We start from the raw sequence: 26,807 nt of genomic DNA, 5'->3' as shown, positions 1-26,807 counted from the left end.
TCTCTCTCTCTCTCTCTCTCTCTCTCTCTCTCTCTCTCTCTCTCTCTCTCTCTCTCTCTCTCTCTCTCTCTCTCTCTCTCTCTCTCTCTCTCTCTCTCTCTCTCTCTCTCTCTCTCTCTCTCTCTCTCTCTCTCTCTCTCTCTCTCTGCTACTCTGTTTGAATAAAGCTTCTTTCTACTGCCAACACATCTGGGAGCAGCACAGAGACGGAACACATAAGGATTTGGCTGACAGGTTGGAGTCACGACGGTGCGTTACTACTTACTACAGGAGTGAATATACAGTATCAATCCAACAAGGGACAAGAATACTACTACAATTTGGTTCCTTGATAACTTGAAGTTTATCCTTGGCTTGGAGGAGAGTGGCAAGGTAAAGTCTAGTTTTCAGTATCATCGGTACTGGGCAGCTTCCTAAGTACAGTACTGCTCTAAGTACTGCTCTAAGTACAGCTCTAAATACTGCTCTAAGCACAGTTCTAAGTACTACTCTAAGTACTGCTCCAAGTACTGCTCCAAGTACTGCTCTGAGTACTGTTCTAAGTACTGCTCTAACTCTAAGTAAAATAAATATAATATATAATAATTAACAAAATAATAAAATAAGAACATAGAGAGGAATGAGACAGAACTGGTCCTCAGTAACACCTATAAAATAAGAACATACAGGCATTTTGAAAGGTTTATCCTGAGCACTTTGGAAAACATTTGTATTCCTATTGTTACTATTTTCTTAAAATCTTTAAAATCTTTTAGACAGTAAAAAAAATGCAAATAGTTGTTTTTAACTAATGTTAAAAAATAATGTGTACATAGCTTTTCAGAATCCAAAGGTTCAAACTATTTTCTGGATGATACGGCACATGGCGAGGTTTTACACCTGACTTGATTGACCCTGCTGTCACTCACATAGTCAGTGTCAGAGCCACTGGCGAAATACGATTTCTTTGGATCATTATGTACAATATCTTCTGTATTTTCAGTGTGTAAATGGATAAAACTGAGGGGGCACATGCCATGTGGACACGTGCATGACTATGGGCATGATGCCACTGGTTAGTGTGTTCTCTGGTCAGTATATCAGCTGCAGTTAGAGGACATGGTACTGTATGGATAACTGTTCTCTGGTCAGTATATCAGCTGCAGTTAGAGGACATGGTACTGTATGGATAACTGTTCTCTGGTCAGTATATCAGCTGCAGTTAGAGGACATGGTACTGTATGGATAACTGTTCTCTGGTCAGTATATCAGCTGCAGTTAGAGGACATGGTACTGTATGGATAACTGTTCTCTGGTCAGTATATCAGCTGCAGTTAAAGGACATGGTACTGTATGGATAACTGTTCTCTGGTCAGTATATCAGCTTGAGTTAGAGGACATGGTACTGTATGGATAACTGTTCTCTGGTCAGTATATCAGCTGGAGTTAGAGGACATGGTACTGTATGGATAACTGTTCTCTGGTCAGTATATCAGCTGGAGTTAGAGGACATGGTACTGTATGGATAACTGTTCTCTGGTCAGTATATCAGCTGGAGTTAGAGGACATGGTACTGTATGGATAACTGTTCTCTGGTCAGTATATCAGCTGGAGTTAGAGGACATGGTACTGTATGGATAACTGTTCTCTGGTCAGTATATCAGCTGGAGTTAGAGGACATGGTACTGTATGGATAACTGTTCTCTGGTCAGTTAATCAGCTGCAGTTAGAGGACATGGTACTGTATGGATAACTGTTCTCTGGTCAGTATATCAGCTGCAGTTAGAGGACATGGTACTGTATGGATAACTGTTCTCTGGTCAGTATATCAGCTGCAGTTAGATGACATGGTACTGTATGGATAACTGTTCTCTGGTCAGTATATCAGCTGCAGTTAGAGGACATGGTACTGTATGGATAACTGTTCTCTGGTCAGTATATCAGCTGGAGTTAGATGACATGGTACTGTATGGATAACTGTTCTCTGGTCAGTATATCAGCTGGAGTTAGATGACATGGTACTGTATGGATAACTGTTCTCTGGTCAGTATATCAGCTGGAGTTAGATGACATGGTACTGTATGGATAACTGTTCTCTGGTCAGTATATCAGCTGGAGTTAGAGGACATGGTACTGTATGGATAACTGTTCTCTGGTCAGTTAATCAGCTGCAGTTAGAGGACATGGTACTGTATGGATAACTGTTCTCTGGTCAGTATATCAGCTGGAGTTAGATGACATGGTACTGTATGGATAACTGTTCTCTGGTCAGTATATCAGCTGGCGTTAGATGACATGGTACTGTATGGATAACTGTTCTCTGGTCAGTATATCAGCTGGAGTTAGAGGACATGGTACTGTATGGATAACTGTTCTCTGGTCAGTTAATCAGCTGCAGTTAGAGGACATGGTACTGTATGGATAACTGTTCTCTGGTCAGTATATCAGCTGCAGTTAGAGGACATGGTACTGTATGGATAACTGTTCTCTGGTCAGTATATCAGCTGCAGTTAGAGGACATGGTACTGTACACTTGTAGTCCCTTTGCTATCCAACACAGTCCTATGTCATTTCTGACTGAGAGGCAGAAGGCAGCCAAATTGAAATTAGACAGAGTAATACGATAAATACAATGAAGGATTTGGATCTTACTTTGAGAGGATGTGTCACAAAGTTTTCTGTCTGATTGAATATTTTCTGCTTTGATTGAACATTGATTGGTTGAATAGAATTGTTAGCTGCAGTTTTCAGCATGTATCTGCTGTGGCCTTTACTGCATTCGGCTGTTGGCAGTTTGAGAATGCACGGTGTCATAGTTTGAACAGTTTTAGAATGCACTGTGCCATAGTTTGAACAGTTCTAGAATGCACTGTGTCATAGTTTGAACAGTTCTAGAATGCACTGTGTCATAGTTTGAACAGTTTTAGAATGCACTGTGTCATAGTTTGAACAGTTTTAGAATGCACGGTGTCATAGTTTGAACAGTTTTAGAATGCACTGTACCATAGTTTGAACAGTTCTAGAATGCACTGTGGTCAGGACTATGGACAGCGTCTTCATCCCTACCATAAGAACAGAGACACATTCCTGAAAGTGATGATTTGTTAAGACACAGCGTGAATGATCTATTGTTCCTCACCATGAAGTCAGAAAATGTAGATGCTACGGTATACTGTAAACTGAACGTGTGTGTGTGTGCCTACCGTGTACGTGTGTGTGTGCCATGCATGTATACATCTATGTACAAGTGTCCATCTGTGTGTACGTACACACCCACATACTGTGCACATCCACTTACATACCTGAATTGGGTGTGTGTTCACCCCGGCATGTGTGATTGGGCAGTGGGCATGTGCTGGCTCCCATGTTCACCAGCCCCGTGCTTGCTTACCCCTCTGAGGGGGCTCTCTTGTCAATGTCCACTCTGTTCTGAAGCCTGGGGTCTTTTGAGACCCAGGCGGGTGTAGGGGCCTCCTCAGGAATACAGCCCCCACGGCCCAGTGTTTACCTTGGCTTCCAGCACACTCCCAGGGCCCTGCATTCATCCAGACTCCCAGGGCCCTGCATTCATCCAGACTCCCAGGGCCCTGCATTCATCCAGACTCCCAGGGCCCTGCATTCATCCAGACTCCCAGGACCCTGCATTCATCCAGACTCCCAGGACCCTGCATTCATCCAGACTCCCAGGGCCCTGCATTCATCCAGACTCCCAGGACCCTGCATTCATCCAGACTCCCAGGGCCCTGCATTCATCCAGACTCCCAGGACCCTGCATTCATCCACACCCCCAGGGCCCTGCATTCATTCACACTCACAGCACAGCAGGAACAGACTAGGGCCCGGTTTCCCAAAAGCATCTTAAGGCTAAGTTCATCTTAGAACCATAGGATCCTCCATCTCAACAGGGAACTCACAGGGCTCCACCACAGCAGGAACAGTCCTGGACCTTATTGGCCTCCACTTCAATGGGGAACGGAACATACCACACTAGCTGAATGGCGATACTGTAGAAGGTTTAGAATGCCTATACGGCCACCACTCCAGGCCTGGCTCTCACAATGGGAGCTTAGATCAGGAAGGTTGGAGGATGGCCTTAAAGGCATATGGATTCATTGGTAGGCTACTCTGTAGAGAGATATAGTAGAGTTAAGTAAATCCAGGGATACGGTTTTGGTTGGCCATTCTGAGTGGTGAGGTTTTGGCTTGAAACAGCATGTGGATTAATTGGTGCACTGTAGAGAGATATAGTAGTTGGCTACAGTGAACCCAGGGATAAGGTTTTGGTTGGCGAAGGTTGTGTGTCTGTGTAAGGCAACTGTGTTAGGGAGCAGCTAGTTCTCTTCAGGGAGGGATTTTCATCACATTCTGGAAAGGCCTCCCTTTTGTGAATTTAGCATTAGGCAGTGGCAGAAAACGTACTCAATTTTCATACTTGAGTAAAAGTAAAGATACCTTAGTAAAAAATGACTCAAGTAAAAGTGAAAGTCACCCAGTAAAATACTACTTGAGTAAAAGTCTAAAAGTATTTCGTTTTAAATATACTTAAGTATAAAAAGTAAATGTAATTGCAAAAATATACTTAAGTATAAATCATTTAAAATTCCTTATATTAAGCAAACCAGACGGCACCATTTTCATGTTTATTTATTTATAGAAAGCCAGGGGCACGCTCCAACACTCAGACATAATTTACAAACTAATCGTGTGTGTTTCGTGAGTCCGCCAGATCAGAGGCAGTAGGGATGACCAGGGATGTTCTCTTGATAAGTGTGTGAATTGGACCATCTTCCTGTCCTGCTAAGCATTCAAAATATAACGAGTACTTTTGGGTGTCAGGGCAAATGTATGGAGTAAAAAGTACATAATTTTCTTTAGGAATGTAGTAAAGAAAAAGTAAAGGTTGTCAAAAATATAAATAGTAAAGTAAAGTACAGATACCCAAGAAAAACTACTTAAGTAGTACTTTAAAATATTTTTACTTAAGTACTTTACACCACTGGCGTTAGGGTTTAAGTTTCCTTGGCTTGTAGTTGTGCGGTACTTGCATTCAAATCAACAACAAAAAAATCTACTCAGACGTTCAGAACTACATCTAGATCAGTTGGAATGCTGGGATCAAATCATTGGAGGGTTGGATCCACCAATCATCATTTCAGACATCAAAACACAATTGGGATATTATGACCTAAGCATACACTTGTGGATGTTGAATCTAAATGTGTTCCTCTATATCAGGCAAACAAAGCCCCTCTCCTTCTAGGTTCTAGAGAGATAGATTTTCTCTGAGTTCCTGAGAAAGTAGCTGTCCTAAAAAAAAGTACAGTTATGAAGAATATAGCTCATTTTAGGATTCAGGTGGAGGTTTATCTCTGACCTGCGGTTCTGGTGATATGCCATGTCATGTGCCATTTAGCGTTTCCTCTCTAATAAAACCCAGTCAGATCACGAGTAAAACTTTGCGTGAGTGTGTGTGTGCGAGCTTGTCTAGGAGTGTGACTCAGTGTGGATTTATATTTGTGTGTGTGTTAACATTGTTTGCTGTTATGTCTACAGAGTCACTCCTATGTGTCATACATTTGGGTGGAATGACCTTTGAACTTGGGAGACTAACTTTACTGGGCTCTGAATTTCTCTGAACTCCCTGTAGACTTTAATTTACGTCAGGGTGGTGGTCATTACTTATATTAGTATTTATTATGGATCTGCCAAGGCAGCAGCTACTCTTCCTGGGGTCCAGCAAAATTAAGGCAGTTATATATATATATTTTTTTAAACATTACAATACATTCACAACAGATTTCACAACATATTAAGTGTGTGCCCTCAGGCCCCATATTTATAACACAAAATCCATGTGTACATGTGTGTATAGTGCGAATGTTATCGTGTGTGTGTGTGCATGTGTCTATGTTTGTGTTGCTTCACAGTCCCCGCTGTTCCATAAGGTGTATTTTTATCAGGGTCGTGGTCATTATCCCCAGGGTCGTGAGCATTATCCTTAGGGTCGTGATCATTAGGGCAGTAACGGAAAATAAAATAAAAATATTGCAAAGAAACATTTAAATGAGTGTTTCTTGTTGGACAGGTCCCTGTAGTCCCTCCATATGTCAGTCTATTTCATTTGGTACTTAACGAAGGACTGAGATGAAGGAGGACGTCATGGCAGTAAGGATACTGGACGTAACAGCAGTAAGGATACTGGACGTCACGGTAGTGGAAACCAGAGAGGAAATCAACCTGGGTTACAGTGGCTCACTCTCTCAAAGAGTTACGCAAGAGATGTATGGTGTCCAATGGTAGCACTTTAGACTTGCAACCATACTCTAATGTCGATATGGATCTGAGAGTTTGGCTGTTGATCTCTGCCTACTGTGGGTTATAACACAATGTCATTCCATAACCCCTAATATCTACAGCCTTTGATTAGACATTTCTGTCTCACCGATGAATCTAGTGCTGAATAATGTGTTGGTGATGAGGAAAAGTATGGGTACAATTAAATGGCAGAAAAGATTCATCCCAGCCCATGTGGAATACCCATGTAACCACAGCGCTTTTATCCACTATCAAAGCAGTCAGTCAGTCACTCTCTCTCTCTCTCTCAGAGACTATTGTACCCAGTATCTGAGAACCGCTGGAAAACTGCCCTGACTAATTATTAAAAAATGTGCTGTTAAAAAACACAAATGGGATGCATTGGGTTGACTGGATCAAGCTTTTCCCTCTTCTTCTATCAAGAATTCCTATGACGTATAAATTCAGCAAAAATATATAATTTTTGCACTGAGAACATTTCCTATGCCAGGAACAGAGGGGTTTTATTCATTGATGAACATGTGTGTGGTATTTGAGAATGGCAGAGTGACTTATGGCAGAGTGACTTATGGCAGAGTGACTTTTGACATCATGTTTCCACTTTGCCCAAGGGGCTGGCGTAGCACAGTACAACCAGCCTATACTGGTATACAGTAGACGTTTGCCTGAATAGGATGGGTTTAAAGGAGCTGTGGGAGAATTAAAACCTTTCCCACCAGACCTGTTGGAATCATTCAAACACAGAACAGCAAACGTTTGTTGTCTATAGTCGGATGAACACTCCAAAACAGCCTACCCGACCGCTCAGAGGCTTCCGCATGGTCCTAAAGCACACCGTTGCCGTTTTTGTATCACATTCCATTGATAAAACTGGGGGGGGAGGGGGTGACAAATATGCAATTTCAGAATGGGGGGGGGGGCGACAAATATGCAATTTCAGAATGGGGGGGGGCATGTCCCCCTCGTCCCCAGTGAAAGTTGCGCCCCTGACTTCACTGACAGTTCTTTCTTCCACAACAGGTCAACCATGATCGCCTTGCTCCTCCTGTGTGTGTCTCTTCCCTTCACCACCTCAACTATATCCTTTGAAGACTCCGGCGGTATGTCTTACATTGCTATTGTTCACTGGCCCTATTAAAATACGATAGAAAATTAGTCATTCCTTCCGCCTTTCCTTGAAATAATCACTGACATAACACAGATAGATAGGTGTAAGAAAAACGTTCCACTCCGCTGCTTTCATCCAATCAGATCCAATCAACATCGAGGAAGGACCAAGGGAAGGATGCTTTGCATTCAAATAGGGAAGGTTACAGTTCTAGCTATTCAGACAGAGCTCCTGTTATATAGTGTACTGTTATATAGTTTACTGTTATATACTGTACTGTTATATAGTGTATGTGTAGCCCACGGGCTACCGCTGACAGCAAATGTAAAAGTAGAAAGGTTTCTAGTCTCTCCGGGTAGGGTTTGGAATAATGCAGGCAGATGACATGAGTTTACTCCACTTTACTGAAAAGAAGCAGGCAGTACGTCCATCATGTTACTTCACTTAGGCAACATCTTCCTGCGTGTGCTACTCATGAGCAGTACAACAGTATAAAGTATCTTCCATCCAAATAGATGCAAACATATTGTAAAAAAACTGAATCTCATACTATCCTCCCCAGATCTCGACAGTACACTGAGTGTCAGTATTCCCGTGGAGGTGCCGCTGCGCCCTCTGATGGGCGCCAAGGTGGTGGTGCCCTGCTACTTCCAGGACAACACGGTCAACGACCCCGGTGCGCCCACTGTCACCCCCCTGTCCCACCGCATCAAGTGGACCTACGTGACCAAGGGCAAGGCCACCCAAATACTGCTGGCGTCAGAGGGAAAAGTTCACGTGGAGACGGAATACCTAGACCGGGTCACCATGGTCAACTACCCGCTGGTGCCCACCGACATCACCATGGAGATCACAGAACTGCGCACCAAGGACTCTGGCACCTATCGCTGTGAGGTCATGCATGGCATCTGGGATAACTACGACTCGGTGGACATCCAGGTTCAAGGTATGCACCTAAACCAAATATCAGGGTTATTGGTGTCAATTCTGTTTCGATTCAGTCAATTCTGGAAGTAAACTGAAATTCAAAATCCAATATTTGTCAATGCTTTGCTTAATTATTATTATTTTTTGTATTATATTATATGGGGAAGAGTATTGTATAATTAAGCAATAACGCATGAGGAGGTGTGGTATATGGCCAATATACCACGGCTAAGGGCTGTTCCACGGCTGTCAGTCAATCAGCATTCAGGGCTGGAACCACCCAGTTTATAATGTGCTATAAAGGTGTGTGAAACTCCTACACAGTAAGAACATATCTTATGTAAATCAGTAGAAAAGGATGAGGTTTTTTGACACGGTTGGGGTCAATTCCATTTTGATTCAATCAATTCAGCAAGTAACTGATTCCAATTCCAATTCCAAAGCATTGAGAAAAATGTGAATTTGAATTTCAGTTTACTTCCAGAATTGATTGAATCAAAATGGAATTGACCCCAACCGTGTCAAGAATCCTCATACTCATTCTATTATGCACAAGCCAACCCTCTGAAATGGAATAATCCTCAATATAATATGACGGTGAGGGTGATGTGTTCTCTCCTCTCCAGGTATCGTGTTCCACTACCGAGCCATCTCGTCTCGCTACACTCTGAACTTTGAAAGGGCCAAGGCTGCCTGTATCCAGAACAGCGCCACCATCGCCACCCCAGCCCAGCTACAGGCTGCCTTTGACGATGGCTTCCACCAATGTGACGCCGGGTGGCTCTCTGACCAAACAGTCAGGTAATTGTGGTATACTAAACCGTGCACCGTCATCGCTCGTGACTGTTTTAGGGAAACGATGTTTGATGTGTTGGCACCCAGTGTGGATATACAGTACAGTAAAAAGTATGAAATTAGTACAGCCCTGAAGGATTTAGTAGGGATGTGAAATGTTGTTCTAGAGCATGTTTGGCATTATGCAAAGACATGTTATAACCATTTGAGATTTTTTTTTTAATATTAATTGACGGCATCTTACGTCATCTACTCAAGGTACCCCATCCATGAGCCTCGTGAGGGTTGCTTTGGAGACAAGGACGAGTTCCCGGGAGTGCGAACCTACGGCGTGAGAGAGGTCAACGAGACCTATGACGTGTACTGCTTTGCACAGAAGATGTCAGGTATGCCACACTGCAGCTGGTCATTATACAAGCTGTTTTGTGGTTCACATAGATAAGCATCACCGTTAAAGTGGGACTGACAGCATTTCAGCAACATTACATCTTATTAAAATCTGTTCATATACACCCCCCAGGAAGAATATGACACATAAAAATAAAAAAACATTTTCTAACAAGCAAGCACTTAGTCATTTTCATGTTTTCATACTTTCATAGAATGTTTGGCAATGACATAGAGTAAGGCATTTGTGAAAATTCTATAGCAATATAGAGTGGGAAAGCGGCCGTGCATTTGGACAAATAATAGACACTGCAGGAAATAAAACCTAATAAAAACATCTGCCTCGTCCAGGACCGGAGTCTACGCAGAATGGTGTGCCATAGCCAATCAGAGATAGTAGGCATATATGCAAATTATGGATTTATTTAACCGTTATTTAACCAGGAAAAGCCCATTGAGACCAAGAGTCTCTTTTTCAAGGGAGACCTGGCCAAGAAGGCATCAACAATCAATACATTACAGAATTAAAACATACAACAATACAATACAATTTATACTCCTGAGTGGCGCAGTGGTCTAAGGCACTGCATCGCAGTGCTAACTGTGCCACTAGATCCTGGTTCGAATCCAGGCTCTGTCGCAGCCGGCCGCGACCGGGAGACTCATGGGCGGCGCACAATTGGCCCAGCGTCGTCCAGGGTAGGGGAGGGAATGGCCGGCAGGGATGTAGCTCAGTTGATAGAGCATGGCGTTTGCAACGCCAGGGTTGTGGGTTCGATTCCCACGGGGGGCCAGTATAAAAAATATATATATATATATATATATATATATGTATTCACTAACTGTAAGTCGCTCTGGATAAGAGCGTCTGCTAAATGACTAAAATGTAAAATGTAAAATGTAATTCAACAACATGATCCAGCCTAAAAAATGCATTTACACTCCTCTGTAACAGAGTCTCCCATCAACATTTTAAATTCATTCAGTGGCACTAACATATCTAACATACCATTATTAAAGGCCTACTACTAGATGTTTCTCTGTTGCAGTTATTTTATTTATTTACTAATTATTAATTAATTGTCAAGCTTTAAAAACCGAAGCCAGACTGCAACATGTTAGTAGCCTAGCTAGGACTGTGGCATGTGTCTGTACACTTTCCCTCCGCTGCGTAAACGGGATACACGAAAGCAACGCAATTTAAGTTGAATTCACAGATGCAAGCGTGTCAGGCTGCAATTTCATAAAGTGGATGACTCAACTGTTGACTCATTTATACTCCCTTGAGTGTCCTTGTTTGACACGCTAGCCTATTAGCCACATTATGACTGACTAGTGATCGTTGCTATTTCGATTGTATTGACATTCCCAGCCTTAGTTAAACAGTTTTCAGTTTTATTTTTTCTCCAAAAAAATTTAGTCGTTGAAACTGAAACGGTGCATCCCAAATGGGTTGTGGCAGCAAACAATGTACTAGGCCAGCTGTGATTTACAACCTGATCGCAATATTTTTTGGACTACGAAGAAATGTATTGGTGAATTACAGTTGAAGTCGGAAGTTTACATACACTTAGGTTGGAGTCATTAAAACTCGTTTTTCAACCACTCCACACATTTCTTGACAACAAACTATAGTTTTGGCAAGTCGGTTAGGACATCTACTTTGTGCATGACACAAGTAATTTTTCCAACAATTGTTTAACAGACAGATTATTTCACTTATAATTCATTGTATCACAATTCCAGTGGGTCAGAAGTTTACGTACACTAAATTGACTGTGCCTTTAAACAGCTTGGAAAATTCCAGAAAATGATGTCATGGCTTTAGAAGCTTCTGATAGGCTAATTGACATAATTTGAGTCATTTGGAGGTGTACCTGTGGATGTATTTCTTGGCCTACCTTCAAACTCAGTGCCTCTTTGCTTGACATCATGGGAAAATCAAAAGAAATCAGCCAAGACCTCAGAAAATAATTTGTAGACCTCCACAAGTCTGGTTCATCCTTGGGAGCAATCTCCAAACACCTGAAGGTACCACGTTCATCTGTACAAACAATAGTACGCAAGTATAAACACCATGGGACCACGCAGCCGTCATACCGCTCAGGAAGGTGATGCGTTCTGTCCCCTAGAGATACTTTGGTGCGAAAAGTGCAAATCAATCCCAGAACAACAGCAAAGGACCTTGTGAAGATGCTGGAGGAAACATGTACAAAAGTATCTATATCCACAGTAAAATGAGTCCTATATCGACATAACCTGAAAGGCCGCTCAGCAAGGAAGAAGCCACTGCTCCAAAACCGCCATAAAAAAGTCAGACTACGGTTTGCAACTGCACATGGGGACAAAGATCGTACGTTTGGCCATAATGACCATTGTTATGTTTGGAGGAAAAAGGGGGTCGCTTGCAAGCCGAGGAACACCATCCCAACCGTGAAGCACGGGGGTGGCAGCATCATGCTGTGGGGGTGCTTTGCTGCAGGAGGGACTGGTGCACTTCAAAATAGATGGCATCATGAGGAAGGAAAATTATGTGGATATATTGAAGCAAAATCTCAAGACATCAGTCAGGAAGTAAAAGCTTGGTCGCAAATAGGCCTTCCAAATGGACAATGACCCCAAGCATACTTCCAAAGTTGTGGCAAAATGGCTTAAGGACAACAAAGTCAAGCTATTGGAGTGGCCATCACAAAGCCTATAGAACATTTGTGTGCAGAACTGAAATAGCGTGTGCGAGCAAGGAGGCCTGCAAACCTGACTCAGTTACACCAGCTCTGTCAGGAGGAATGGGCCAAAATTCACCCAACTTATTGTCGGAAGCTTGTGGAAGGCTACCCGAAACGTTTGACCCAAGTTAAACAATTTAAAGGCAATGCTACCAAATACTAATTGAGTGTATGTAAACTTCTGACCCACTGGGAATGTGATGAAAGAAATAAAAGCTGAAATCAATAATTCTCTCTACTATTATTCTGACATTTCACATTCTTAAAATAAAGTGGTGATCCTAACTGACCTAAGACAGGGAATTTTTACTAGGATTAAATGTCAGGAATTGTTAAAAACTGAGTTTAAATGTATTTGGCTAAGATGTAAACTTCCGACTTCAACTGTATATTAATCATGCATTGAACTGCCTCAATCGATTCTACCAACAATGCCTTATTGTATGTCATGGAATTTTGAGTCAAATATAACCTATTTTTAAAACCTCTTAAAAGTTGGTTTTGAAGCATAAAATGGGAATTTGATATTTTTGACTGATATTATGATTGTCTGATTGTTTCATATGTGCAAAGTAGTTAAAACTCTAGTTCAACCTCTTTAAGTGATTTACAGTAGCCACATTCAATAGGTGGACCGAAGTCCGGCTCCATACCCACAACGGGGTCAATACGAGAACAAAAAAAAACAAAAAAAACAATAGGACTGTTTCTATACTGAACAACAATATAAGCACAACATGTAAAGTGTTGGTCCCATGTTTCATGAGCTGAAATAAAAGATCCCAGACATTTTCCATACGCACAAAAAGCGTATTTCTCACAAATTTGTTTACATCCCTGTTAGTGAGCATTTCTCCTTTGCCAAGATAATCCATCCACCTGACAGGTGTGGCACAGATGTCTCAAGTTTGGAGGGAGCGTGCAATTCGCATGCGGACTGCAGGAATGTCCACCAGAGGTCTTGCCAGATAATTTAATGTTAATTTCTCTACCATAAGCCGCATCCAAAGTTATTTTTTGAGAATTTGACAGTACGTCCAACCGGCCTCACAACCATGCCAGCCCAGGACCTCCATATCCGGCTCCTTCACCTGTGGGATCGTCTGAGACCAGCCACCCAGACAGCTGATGAAACTGAGGAGTATTTCTATCTGTAATAAAGCCCTTTTGTGGGGAAAAACTCATTCTACACCCTCCCATGGCTGCGCCCCTGCCCAGTCATGTGAAATCCATAGAGTATGGCCTAATTTATTTATTTCAATTGACTGAATTCCTTATATGAACAACTCAGTAAAATCGTTGAAATGTTGCGTTTATATTTTTGTTCAGTATAGTTGCTGTGTGTGCTGTGGATTACTCTACAGTTAAATGGTGATGAATAGTGCTGACCATGGCGTATCTATCTGTTCGTCTGTCCATCTGTCTGTCTGTTTGTGGTTGTGTATTTGTGTCTGCTCAGTGTCAAGACAGCTCCCTCAGCTCTGAAGAACAGAGTACATAGTCTACACTCCTCAATTAGTTGTCTGTTTCTGAAATTATCTTACATTTACATTTGATTCATGTAGCAGATGCTCTCATCCAGAGCGATTTACAGGAGCAATTAGGGTTAAGTGCTTTCCTCAAGGGTATATTGACAGATTTTAACCTCTTCCCCTAAAACAAGTATTTTTACTGGCATTAATTACTGCAAGGACATTTGCTGCACTTTCATGTCTGTCTGTTTGACTGCCTGCGTCTGTGTTTCTCTGCCTTCCCCCTCTATCATCCCAGGCAGAGTGTTCTACTCCGTGTCCGTGGAGAAGTTCACCTTCTACCAGGCAATGGACCAGTGTGCCAAACTAGGGGCCAAACTGGCCACCACAGGGCAGCTATATCTGGCCTGGAAGTCTGGCATGGACGTGTGTAATGCGGGCTGGCTGGCAGACAGAAGCGTCCGCTACCCCATCAACATCGCGAGGCCCCAGTGCGGTGGAGGATTACTAGGAGTGAGGACCGTGTATCTGTTCCCTAACCAGACAGGCTACCCCTACCCAGACTCCCACTATGACGCTATCTGCTACCAAGGTAACCCAGCCACCAGATTATATCCGAGGACTGCATATACCATAATGCACCACTGTTGCTATCAATCTCTTCAAGCTTGAACTACTGTTTTTGGTCAAGGCACCAAAAAGAGGTCGAAAAGAGGTCACAAGTAAATTGTTATAGTGTTAAAAAAGGAATCACTTCATTTTACAACAAAAAGGCACTGTGGATTACATGTGGTGTGTTAAAACCAGAATGATTTTCAGTAAGACAGAGTGTGGCTTTCACTTCACCTGCTGCCAATGATCTAATTCATAGAGGACAACGGTGCAGTCAAGACCACCCCGTTCCCAGAGGTGGCCACCATCACAGCCAGCCCCATGGTCTATCCAGGGCGTACCACCACCCCTGGAACTGAGGCACGGGGGGAGGTGCTGACCCAAGCCCCCCTGGACACCACCACCATGGCACTGACCTTACCCATCCCACCCAGTGTGACTGACACCTATGCCAAGGTTACCCCGGTCGTGGGGGAAGAGATCATTAGCAGGGTGACAGCTAAACCTGATGTGGGCTTCGAGTTCCCTCATGACAATGACACTGCCATGGCTCCTACAGGTTAGTGGACTGTGCTGATCAGCAAAATTGTTTCTTACATTTTAGTAAACTTGGTCCTGGGGCCCCGCGTCCCCGGGTGCATGTTTTGGCTTTTGCCCTAGCACTACACAGCTGATTCAAATAACCAACTCATCATCAAGCTTTCATTATTTGAATCAGCTGTGTAGTGCTAGGACAAAAAACAAAACTGGCCCCACGACCGAGTTCGGGAATCCCTGATTCAGCAGACACTCTTATCCAGAGCAATTTATAAGCACAATTAGGATTAAGTATCTTTCTCAAGGGCACATTGACAGACTTTTTCCCTAGTCAGCTCAGGGATTCAAACCAGCAACCTTTCGGTTACTGGCCCAACTCTCTTAACCACTAGGCTACCTGCCAGCAGTAGTTGCTATTTTCAGTTTCAAGTGTAATAACTTAATTTCTATCTTTGGTTCTGTCTGTCTCTTCCCTGCCTTATCTTTCCGCTCTCCCTCTCCCCCTCCCTCTCTCCGTCCCTCTCTATAGGTGTGGTGTTCCACTACCGTGCTGGATTCAGTCGCTATGCCATGTCCTTCGTGGAGGCCCAGCTGGCCTGTCAGAGTGTGGGCGCGGTCATCGCCAGCTCCCAGCAGCTACAGGCAGCCTACGAGGCAGGGCTCCACCACTGTGATGCAGGCTGGCTCAGGGACCAGACCGTCAGGTGAGATAGATAGGGTACATCTCAGTAGTCAAAAGGTGGCCACTCAGTAGGGTTGCAAAATTCTGGAAACTTTATTAATGATCCTGGGTTTTCCCAGAAATCCCTGTTGGAGGATTCCTGCATATTCCCTTTTGATTCCAGAAATCCTCTGACTGGGATATCTGAGAAATGTGGAAACTTTGGGAACATTTCTGTATTTTTTTTTCTTTTTCTTCCTAAAGAGGACAGAAGTATGACTGCTTTCTAACCACACGTTTACCATCAACCCTGACCTTGCTCTCTCCTGTGGTCAGGTACCCCATCCTGTCTCCCAGAGATAAGTGTTCAGGCAACCTGGAGCATGTCCCAGGGGTGAGATCCTACGGCCTGAGACCTGCTACTGAGCAATACGACGTCTACTGCTATATGGACCGCCTCAAGGGTGAGAGACACGGACCCTATTCGTCTTCTGCTGCTTCTTCTTCTTCTACAGACCTTAGTTTCAGATGTTAAGTGATTTCTTCTTCTTCTTCTTCTTCTTCTTCTTCTTCTTCTTCTACAGACCTTAGCTTCAGATGTTAAGTGAGTTCTTATTCTTCTTCTACAGGCCTTACTTCAGATGTTAAGTGATTTCTTCTTCTTCTACAGACCTTAGCTTCAGATGTTAAGTGATTTCATCTTCTTCTTCTACAGGCCTTAGCTTCAGATGTTAAGTGATTTCTTCTTCTTCTACAGGCCTTAGCTGCAGATGTAAAGTGAACCATCACTCCTGAGTAAAACCTCCTGCCCTCTCTTCTCCCTCACTTCCCAGGGGAGCTGTTCTACACCAGTGACTATGACAGCTTCTCCTACGAGGAGGCCGTGGCCCACTGCCAGAAGCTCAACACTACGCTAGCCACCACAGGGCAGCTCTATGCCGCCTGGAGACAGGGCTTCGACAAGTGCCGTCCAGGCTGGCTGCAGGACCGCAGCGTCCGCTACCCCATCCGCATCCCCAGGCCCCACTGTGGAGGTGGCAAGGCCGGGGTACACACCATCTACGCCTTCCCCAACCAGACAGGAGACCCCGACCAGCACTCCAGATACGATGCATACTGCTTCAGAGGTATGCGTTTGGATCTGTTCAGGGTCATGGATAGAGTTACAAAACCCACAGAAGGTTGTGAGAATTACAATCTGTGACAATTAGAGGAATTCTTACCAGATTGTGTAATTTACTTGGAACTCTTGTTACTAAAATGGTCCCTGTTAAATCTCAACTGATTAAGCATACATTTATATAAGGCTCTGTGTCAATCCATTAAGAAATAATGGAGACATCCATTGAGCCATAAGCTTTAATAATGACAAATACAGCCACTGTTAAAAGTGTAACAATTATATTGTGTTGGTTTTCTTTGTTTTGTAGCTGAACGTGTGATTATTCACACTGAAACCAGACTCAACGTTACTGTAGTTGTCGAAGAGGAAATTATCAACATGACAACCAGAACCGATCAATTGACGCCTGGTAATATATCTCTATATTAAGTGTTCTACAGTATTTCTATATCCCAGCTAGTATTTCCTGTACATTTATCCTGCCGACTACGCCAAAAGTAACAGTTTTGCCTCTGTTTCAATCAAAATGCACAAGCTGTATTCTAGTCAATGTGTTAACATTAGATGTTCTTCTTCCTCTGTTCTCTCCATCTGTGGTTTCTCAGTGAGCCCCATCAAGCCACCTGCCTCTGTGGATGTGTCTGGTTCAGCCTCAGCTGATCATTCTGCCAGTGGTAGTGGCAGTGGAACTCCTGGCCAAAGTGGAGACACATCTGGTGGGGCAAGCGGTGAGGGCTCCGGGTCTGGCTTCCAAGTCACCTTCGAGGGCAGTGGACACGTCTTGTCCAGAGAGGGCTCTGGAGATCCTCAGGAGGCGGGAGAGGGGAGCACCACTGTCACCTACCCCCCGAGAGCTGGGTCTGGGGATAGTGGATCCGGGGTGGGGGTGGGAGATTTCAGCGGGTCTGGGGATAGTGGGTCTGGGGTGGGAGAGTTCAGTGGGTCTGGGGATAGTGGGTCCGGGGTGGGAGAGTTCAGTGGGTCTGGGGATAGTGGGTCCGGGGATAGTGGGTCCGGGTTGGAAGTGTTCAGTGGGTCCGGGGTGGGAGTGGGAGAGTTCAGCGTGTCTGGGGATAGTGGGTCTGGGGTGGGGGTGGGAGAGTTCAGTGGTGGGCTACCGTCCGGTGTCCTTCCTCACTCGGGTAGTGGCAGCGGGGTATCTGGGGACCTGAGCGGTAGCGGGGACTCTGTCATCATCATGGTGGATGGAGAGATGGTGGACATCGCCAAACGGCAGCCCACCGGACAGGAGTTTGGACAAGGAGGTGTGGACATCAGTGGCTCCGGAGGAATGTCTGGATCAGGTGGCTTCTTCAGCGGGGATGTGACCAGCACTTCTGGCTCCGGAAGTCCTGACATATCTTTCACACATTCAGGTCTCATTGACCTGACCGATCAGCCCTCGGGAGAACAGGAAGTTTCCGGCTACCAGACTTTCCCCTCTGGTTTTCCAAGCGGTTTCCCCTCTGGTTATCCGTCTGGTTTTCACAGCGGCTCTGGATTCCCATCTAGTGCGGACAGATCCCACTCAGGCTACGAGGTCATCTTCCTGACAGAAGACGGGATGATGGATGTGACGGCACGTCCAGGGGAGCAGCGTCTGGAGCAGGGCCGGGGTTACGTAGAGGTCAGTGGAGACGGCAGTAGCCACCATGAAGGGAGCACCTCGGCCATTGGGCTCTCCCTGGGGGGGTCACCATTTGCAGAGGGCCTGTCTGTGGTGCTGCCGCCTGGTTCTACCATGACTTACCCAGAGTACATCGCCAGTCTTGGCAACACAGGCAATGACCTGGATCTGATGGATAAAGTCCAGGAGCAGGAAGGGCTGGGAGGGTCCACAGAGACGATCTATGTCACTGCACCATCGGCAGTCTTCTCTAGCCCGACGACAGCACCCGCCGTCTCGATGGTGACCCCTGCTGTGGTGGAGGAGCCTGCTTTAGTGGACGGTATGTTGCTTAAAGGGATAGTACCGCAATATTTGATCAATTGGTCATATCTTACCTTAGAAGTGTTCTATAGGGTCAGTAGTTACAGCATCTATACTGAACAAAAATAAAATAAACGTAACATGCGACAATTTCAAAGTTTTTACTGAGTTACAGTTCATATAAGGAAATAAGTCAATTGAAATAAATTCATTAGGCCCTAATCTATGGATTTCACATGACTGGGCAGGGGTGCAGCCATGGGTGGGCCTTGGAGGGCATAGGCCCACCCACTGGGCAGCCAGGCCCAGCCAATCAGAACGATTTTTTTCCCCACAAGACAGCTTTATTACAGACAGAAATACTCCTCAGCACCCCCCACACCCCCCTTCAGATGATCCCACAGTTGAAGAAGCCGGATGTGGAGGTCCTGGGCTGGTGTGTCTATACGTGGTCTGCTGTTGTGAGGCCGGTTGCACGTACTGCCAAATTCTCTAAAACAATGTTGGAGGTATTAAATTATCTGACAACAGCTCTGGTGGACATTCCTGCAGTGAGCATGCCAATTTCCCGCTCCCCCCTCAAAACTTGAGACATCTGTGGCATTGTGTTGTGTGAGAACATTTTAAAGTGGCTTTTATTGTCCCCAGCACAAGGTGCACCTGTGTAATGACCATGCTATTTAATCAGCTTCTTGATATGCCACACCTGTCAGGTGGATGGATTATCTTGGAAAAGGAGAAATACTCACTAACAGTGATGTAAACAAATTTGTGCACAGAATTTGAGAGAAATAAGCTTTTTGTACGTATGGAACATTTCTGGGATGTTTTTATTTCAGCTCATGAAACATAGCCCCAACACTTTACATGTTGCCTTTATATTTTTGTTCAGTGTACTATAAGACATTGTTTACTTGTCTTTATCCACCTCATGCTATCAGCTAGTGAACAACTTCCCCTGGTTAGCACATTGTCTAAATCAACCAATTCTTTGTTTGACCCTGCCTCTTTCTAGCTGCTCCTGAACCTTGTGAGCCTAACCCGTGTGGAGCAGGCACCTGCTCTGTGCAGGATGGCATCGCTTTGTGCCAATGCCCAAATGGATTCACTGGAGAGGACTGCAGCAGACGTGAGTCTCAGTGCCACCGCCATATGTTACGAGATGTATTGACATTGTCCACATATCTATTAAAGATATTTCACTCAACATTCTCGTATCTCAGTGATCTATCTGTTGTTATTTTCGTGTTTACATGCAAATTAAAGTTGCCATGTCCCACAACGTATTCTGTTAGAGAGGAGGGGGGAGTTGTATCAATAAATATCCAACATTCTACAGTAAATGTGTTCATGTGTCGATCTATCTATCTGTCTGTGTGTGTGTGCAGCGGTGCAGGGCTGTGTCGAGGGCTGGGTGGAATTCATGGGGAGCTGCTACCTGCACTTTGCTGAGAGAGACACCTGGCCTGACGCTGAGCAGCGCTGCCAAGAGCTCAACTCCCACCTGGTCAGCATCACCTCCCAACAGGAGCAGGAATTTGTCAACTGTGAGCAAAGAGATAGGATGTGTGCGGCGGTGGTGGTGGTGGTGGTGGGGGGGGCACAGCTTACTGTTGTAGTAGAATACACAAGGTGCAATTTCGAAATGTGTTTGTGCATCAGCAGTTTGCCTCTTATGTCAGTCAGTGGCTGTCACTCAATCAGCCCATGTCAGCTAACAATTATTTTACATTTGGTGAGTCTAGTAAATCTACCGACCGGGCAGGCAGGGCATGTGCCCAGGGGGCCCACATTGATTTTGTTAGTCACTCTCACTCAGATATCATATTAAACATGGTCATGGCAAAATGTGTAGATTTGCTTGAAGTTAGTTATACAACTGAAAAATGTTCTCTCCACACCCTTGGCAAAATGTGTAGAATTGCAGAAAATGTGCTTCAAAACTGCAACATTTTCTCTCCACCCATGCATGGCAAAATGTGTATAATTGCAGGAAATTAATGTCAAAACGTAAAAACTCTTCGCCGTCAAGAGCCACTAAAATGTTTTGCCTGCAAATCTCACTTAGGGTCCCAAAAAAGCCTAGGGTGGGCCCTGTATTTGCATTTGTATTTATTATGACATTAGCAAGGCAGCAGCTACTCTTCCTGGGGTCCAGCAAAATTAAGGCAGTTATAATTATATTTTTTTAAACATTACAATACATTCACAACAGATTTGCCCTCAGGCCCCTACTCTACTACCACATATCCACAACACAAAATCCATGTGTACATGTGTGTATAGTGCGTGTTATCGTGTGTTTTTATGCATGTGTCTATGCCTATGTTTGTGTTGCTTCACAGTTCCATAAGGTGTATTTATATCTGTTTTTTACATCTAATTTTACTGCTTGCATGAGTTACATGATGTGGAATAGAGTTCCATGTAGTCATGGCTCTGTGTAGTATTGTGCACCTCCCATAGTCTGTTCTGGATTTGGGGACTGTGAAGAGACCTCTGGTGGCATGTCTTGTGGGGTATGCATGGGTGTCCAAGCTGTGTGCCAGTAGTTCAAACAGACAGCTCGGTGCATTCAACATGTCAATACCTCTCACAAATACAAGTAGTGATGAAGTCAATCTCTCCTCCACTTTGAGCCAGGAGAGATTGATATGCATATTATTCATGTTAGCTCTCTGTGTACATCCAAGGGCCAGCTGCACTGCCCTGTTCTGAGCCAATTGCAATTTTCAGAGGTCCCTCTTTGTGGCACCTGACCACACGACTGAACAGTAGTCCAGGTGCGACAAAACTAGTGCCTGTAGGACCTGCTTGTTGATAGTGTTGTTAAAAAGGCAGAGAAGCACTTTATTATGGACAGACTTCTCCCCATCCTAGCTACTGTTGTATCAATATGTTTTGACCATGACAGTCAGTACTCCAAGCAGTTTAGTCTCCTCAACTTGCTCAATTACCACATTATTCATTACAAGATTTAGTTGAGGTTTAGGGTTTAGTGAATGATTTGTCCCAAATTACAATGCTTTTAGTTTTTGAAATATTTAGGTCTAACTTATTCCTTGCCACCCATTCTGAAACTAACTGCAGCTCTTTGTTAAGTGTTGCAGTCTTTTCAGTCACAGTGGTAGCTGACGTGTATAGTGTTGAGTCGTCCGCATACATAGACACACTGGCTTTACTCAAAGCCAGTGGCATGTCGTTAGTAAATATAGAAAAATGTAAGGGGCCTAGACAGCTGCCCTGGGGAATTCCTGATTCTACCTGGATTTTGTTGGAGAGGCTTCCATTAAAGAACACCCTCTGTGTTCTGTTAGACAGGTAACCCTTTATCCACAATAGAGCAGGGGGTGTAAAGCCATAACACATACGTTTTTCCAGCAACAGACTACGATGGATAATGTCAAAAGCCGCACTGAGGTCTAACAAAACAGCCCCCACAATCTTTTTATCATAAATTTCTCTCAGCCAATCATCAGTCATTTGTGTAAGTTCTGTGCTTGTTGAATGTCCTTCCCTATAAGCATGCTGAAAGTCTGTTGTCAATTTGTTTACTGTAAAATAGCATTGTATCTGGTCAAACACCATTTTCCCCAATAGTTTACTAAGGGTTGGTAACAGGCTGATTGGTCGGCTATTTGAGCCAGTAAAGGGAGCTTTACTATCCTTAGGTAGGGGAACTTTTGCTTCCCTCCAGGCCTGAGGGCACACACTTTCTAGTAGGCTTAAATTGAAGATTTAAGAAGATATGGCAAATAGGAGTGGCAATATCATCCGCTGTTATCCTCAGTAATTTTCCATCCAAGTTGTCAGACCCCGGTGGCTTGTCATTGTTGATAGACAACAATACTTTCTTCACCTCTTCCACACTTACTTTATGGAATTCAAAATTACAATGCTTGTCTTTCATAATTTGGTCAGATATACTTGGATGTGTAGCGTTTGTTGCTGGCATGTCATGCCTAAATTTGCTAATCTTGCCAATGAAAAAATCATTAAAGTAGTTGGCAATATCAGTGGGTTTTGTTATGAATGAGCCATCTGATTCAATGAATGATGGAGCGGAGTTTGCCTTTTTGCCCAAAATGTCATTTAAGGTGCTCCAAAGCTTTTTACTATCATTCTTTATGTAATTTATCTTTGTTTCATAGTGTAGTTTCTTCTTTTTATTCAGTTTAGTCACATGATTTTTTGCAGTACGTTTTTCATTTCTTCATCAATCTACGGGGATTTAACAATTTTTACAGCAATTTTCTTAATGGGGGCATGCTTATTAGTAACTGGGATAAGCAATTTCATAAATGTTTTAAGTGCAGCGTCTGGTTGCTCCTCATTACACACCACGGACCAACAAATATTTTGTACATCAACAACATAGGAATCACTACAAAACTTATTGTATGACCTCATACACTATATTAGGCCCAGCCTTTGGAACTTTGGTTTTCCTAGATATGGCTACTATATTGTGATCACTACATCCGATGGATTTGGATACTGCTTTCGAACAAAATTCTGCAGCATTAGTAAAGATGTGATCAATACATGTTGATGATTCCATTCCTGTGCTGTGTGTGTGTACGTAATATTTTTTTTGTCTCAGTTGTGAAATGTGTGTTTCTGAAGTGTGTGTGTGACGTGTGTGTGTGTGTGTGTGTGTGTGTGTGACATGCGCGTATGTGTCATTTATTTTAAGCACAGACATTAAACATATCTGATACATACATGACAGTTCACTGTTCTCTTCTCCATCTAGCTAATGCTCAGGACTATCAGTGGATTGGACTCAATGACAAGGTCGTGCAGAATGAGTTCCGCTGGACAGATGGCAGTCCATTGGTGAGTTTTTCTTTAGTCCAGTTCAGGTATCCCCTCTTATCGCCTCTCCTCTTATCACCTACTTTACTTTGATTTTATGTGCTTTGAAATGGGAAATGCTCTCTACAAATGAAATATAACAATAACAAGAAGAAGAAGACAAAGAAGCAGAAGAAGAATTTAAAATGAGCATTTGACTTGTTAATTCCATTTGGTCCACTTTTCTAATCTAACAGTTCTATTTTGATGTGTTTGCATGCAGGAATTTGAGAACTGGAGGCCCAACCAGCCGGATAACTACTTTAACTCTGGAGAGGACTGTGTGGTGATGATCTGGCACGAGAACGGCCAGTGGAACGACGTGCCCTGCAACTACCACCTGCCCTTCACCTGCAAGAGTGGACCTGGTAGGAGAAGGGTTTAGGGGTTGAGGTTCAGAGGGCACAGCACATTCATTGGGTCAGCTGTCAGTCACTGAGCCAACAGGACAGAGAAATATCGCTAGCCTTGCTTTTTTAAATATAGGGATGTCCGGAGGTGCTAGTCATGACTATGCACCAATCAGGGTTAATCAAGTGTTAAATCAAGTGTTATAGCTGCAATATGTAACTTTTTGGGCGACACTGACCAAAATCCCATAGAAATGTGAGTTATAGATATGTCATTCTCATTAAAAGCAAGTCTAAGAAGCGGTAGATCTGTTCTATGTGCTCTATTTCTATGTTTCCTATTCTTAAGTTTCGTTTTTGCGTCTTTTACTTTTGGTTTTGTACACCAGCTTCAAACAGTTGAAAATACAATATTTTGGGTTAATTGAAAATATATTTTACAGTGGTTTGGATGGTACAATGGTTATCTACACTATACATTGCTTGTTTTGTCATATAAACTGAATTTAGGAGAACTGTGTTTTAAACCTAATTGTTACCCACAAAAACCTTATTGTTGGCCCTCTCACTTTTTGTAGGAAACACATGGGCAGAAGGAGATCTTGGCTAATTCTTCTGGTTTCCCCTTTCTTCCCAGTCATGTGCCACTCGCCCCCAGAGGTGGACAACGCCAGACCGATGGGCAGCAGAAGAGACCGTTACCCCGTCAACTCTATAGTCCGCTACCAGTGTGACGCAGGCTTCACACAGCGCCACCCACCTGTTGTACGCTGCCTTCCCGACGGGCGGTGGGAGGAGCCTCAAGCGGAGTGCATAGAACGTGAGTCTGACCTGCTCCTTGTTAAGTCACTGGTGTCTCGTCCACTTCCATCCGAGATCAGCGTCTAATAACCTTGCAAATAACATCACACATACTGACAGAGTAACAACACAGGAGATATAGACATCATGAGAAATAACAGGACATCTCTAGGGAAACAAACCAATAACATTACAGTAAAGTACGCGAGATACGAGACACTATGGCAGGCAAACTCAAATCTCAACTTCGAAGCCAGTTCCATTGCTGATGTTCATTCTTCCCCTGTAATCAGGGACTGATTTAGACCTGGGACACCAGGTGGGTGCAATTCGTTATCAGGTGGGCCAGAAAATCGGCAGCCTGACTCCCGAGTGGCGCAGTGGTCTAAGGCACTGCATCGCAGTGCTAGCTGTGCCACTAGAGATCCTGGTTCGAGTCCAGGCTCTGTTGCAGCCGGCTGCGACCGGGAGACCCATGGGCGGCGCACAATTCGTCCAGCGTCGTCCAAGGTAGGGGAGGGTTTGGCCGGCAGGGATGTGGGTTCGTTTCCCACGGGGGGCCAGTATAAATGAGAACTTGTTCTCAACTGGCTTACCTGGTTAAATAAAGGTAAAAAAATAAATAAAAATAAAAAATAAAAAAACATGTACGCATTCACTAACTGTAAGTCGCTCTGGATGAGAGCGTCTGCTAAATGACTAAAATGTAAATGTAAATGTACTCCGAGTCCGAACCTCCAGGCTCAGATTTGACCCAATGGAATTTCCTTATTATTTTCCTTTGACGGTTATTCAGCAATATTTTGATGATGTCATCTCTCCCTCAGCCGGCGCCACCCCCAGCAACAGACTACGCAAGACGGCCACCAGGAGACGGTCTAAAACAGCCGACAGTCGGTCACGGAGGAAGCTCCTCTAAGCAGGACTGAAGGGACACACTAAAAGAGAACCAAATGGAGCGCTCATTGATACTCAACGCCATTTTGCCTGACCAAAAAACATAACGTTCCCATCAGGGGTGGAAATGGAAAAAAGTAACTTTGGGAACCCACCAATGTAAAATCCTTAAAATCACTTAAAGCTAATTTTTTACAAAATGATTTATTCCCCCATTTCCACCCCTGATTCCCACCATGTGTGTGTATATATATATATATATATATATATATATATATATATATATATACACACAGTGAGGGAAAAAATTATTTGATCCCCTGCTGATTTTGTACGTATGCCCACTGACAAAGAAATTATCAGTCTATAATTTTAATGGTAGGTTTATTTGAACAGTGAGAGACAGAACAACAACAAAAAAATCCAGAAAAATGCATGTCAAAAATGTTATTAATTTATTTGCATTTTAATGAGGGAAATAAGTATTTGACCCCTCTGCAAAACATGACTTAGTACTTGGTGGCAAAACCCTTGTTGGCAATCACAGAGGTCAGACGTTTCTTGTAGTTAGCCACCAGGTTTGCACACATCTCAGGAGGGATTTTGTCCCACTCCTCTTTGCAGATCTTCTCCAAGTCATTAAGGTTTCGAGGCTGACGTTTGGCAACTCGAACCTTCAGCTCCCTCCACAGATTTTCTATGGGATTAAGGTCTGGAGACTGGCTAGGCCACTCCAGGACCTTAATGTGCTTCTTCTTGAGCCACTCCTTTGTTGCCTTGGCCGTTTGTTTTGGGTCATTGTCATGCTGGAATACCCATCCACGACCCATTTTCAATGCCCTGGCTGAGGGAAGGAGGTTCTCACCCAATATTTGACGGTACATGGCCCCATTCATCGTCCCTTTGATGCGGTGAAATTGTCCTGTCCCCTTAGCAGAAAAACACCCCCAAAGCATAATGTTTCCACCTCCATGTTTGACTGTGGGGATGGTGTTCTTAGGGTCATAGGCAGCATTCCTCCTCCTCCAAACACGGCGAGTTGAGTTGATGCCAAAGAGCTCAATTTTGGTCTCATCTGACCACAACACTTTCACCCAGTTCTCCTCTGAATCATTCAGATGTTCATTGGCAAACTTCAGACGGGCATGTATATGTGCTTTCTTGAGCAGGGGGACCTTGCGGGCGCTGTAGGATTTCAGTCCTTCACGGTGTAGTGTGTTACCAATTGTTTTCTTGGTGACTATGGTCCCAGCTGCCTTGAGATCATTGACAAGATCCTCCTGTGTAGTTCTGGGCTGATTCCTCACCTTTCTCATGATCATTGCAACTC

The 26,807-nt window shown here is 43.9% G+C and overlaps 1 protein-coding gene across 1 annotated transcript; it reads left to right on the top strand.

The window, feature by feature from the left end:
- Nucleotides 1–207: 207 nt before the first annotated feature.
- On the top strand, nucleotides 208–25,738 carry LOC121540011 (aggrecan core protein-like). The gene is made up of 19 exons (XM_041848660.2): nucleotides 208–372; nucleotides 7,315–7,394; nucleotides 7,965–8,348; nucleotides 8,956–9,130; nucleotides 9,383–9,510; nucleotides 14,008–14,301; nucleotides 14,581–14,880; nucleotides 15,388–15,562; nucleotides 15,856–15,983; nucleotides 16,353–16,646; nucleotides 16,950–17,051; nucleotides 17,248–17,500; nucleotides 17,705–18,591; nucleotides 19,588–19,701; nucleotides 19,961–20,119; nucleotides 23,329–23,411; nucleotides 23,653–23,797; nucleotides 24,417–24,599; nucleotides 25,408–25,738. Exons 2-19 carry the CDS (start codon nucleotides 7,322–7,324, stop codon nucleotides 25,497–25,499), a joined length of 3,969 nt encoding a protein of 1,322 aa, XP_041704594.2. The 5' UTR covers nucleotides 208–372; nucleotides 7,315–7,321; the 3' UTR covers nucleotides 25,500–25,738.
- Nucleotides 25,739–26,807: the final 1,069 nt, after the last annotated feature.

The sequence above is a fragment of the Coregonus clupeaformis genome, chromosome 26 (assembly GCF_020615455.1).
Source record: "Coregonus clupeaformis isolate EN_2021a chromosome 26, ASM2061545v1, whole genome shotgun sequence".
In the NCBI taxonomy this organism is placed as follows: Eukaryota; Metazoa; Chordata; class Actinopteri; order Salmoniformes; family Salmonidae; genus Coregonus; species Coregonus clupeaformis.
The sequence above is the reverse complement of the archived record's forward strand: the minus strand, read 5'-3'. Positions and strand labels throughout refer to the sequence as shown.

Coding starts and splice junctions, on each gene's coding strand:
- LOC121540011 (XM_041848660.2), top strand. CDS start 7,322: ATGATCGCCTTGCTCCTCCTGTGTGTGTCTCTTCCCTTCACCACCTCA. Junction 19,702..19,960: donor TGGAGAGGACTGCAGCAGAC/GTGAGTCTCAGT, acceptor GTGTGTGTGCAG/CGGTGCAGGGCTGTGTCGAG. Junction 23,798..24,416: donor CACCTGCAAGAGTGGACCTG/GTAGGAGAAGGG, acceptor CTTTCTTCCCAG/TCATGTGCCACTCGCCCCCA.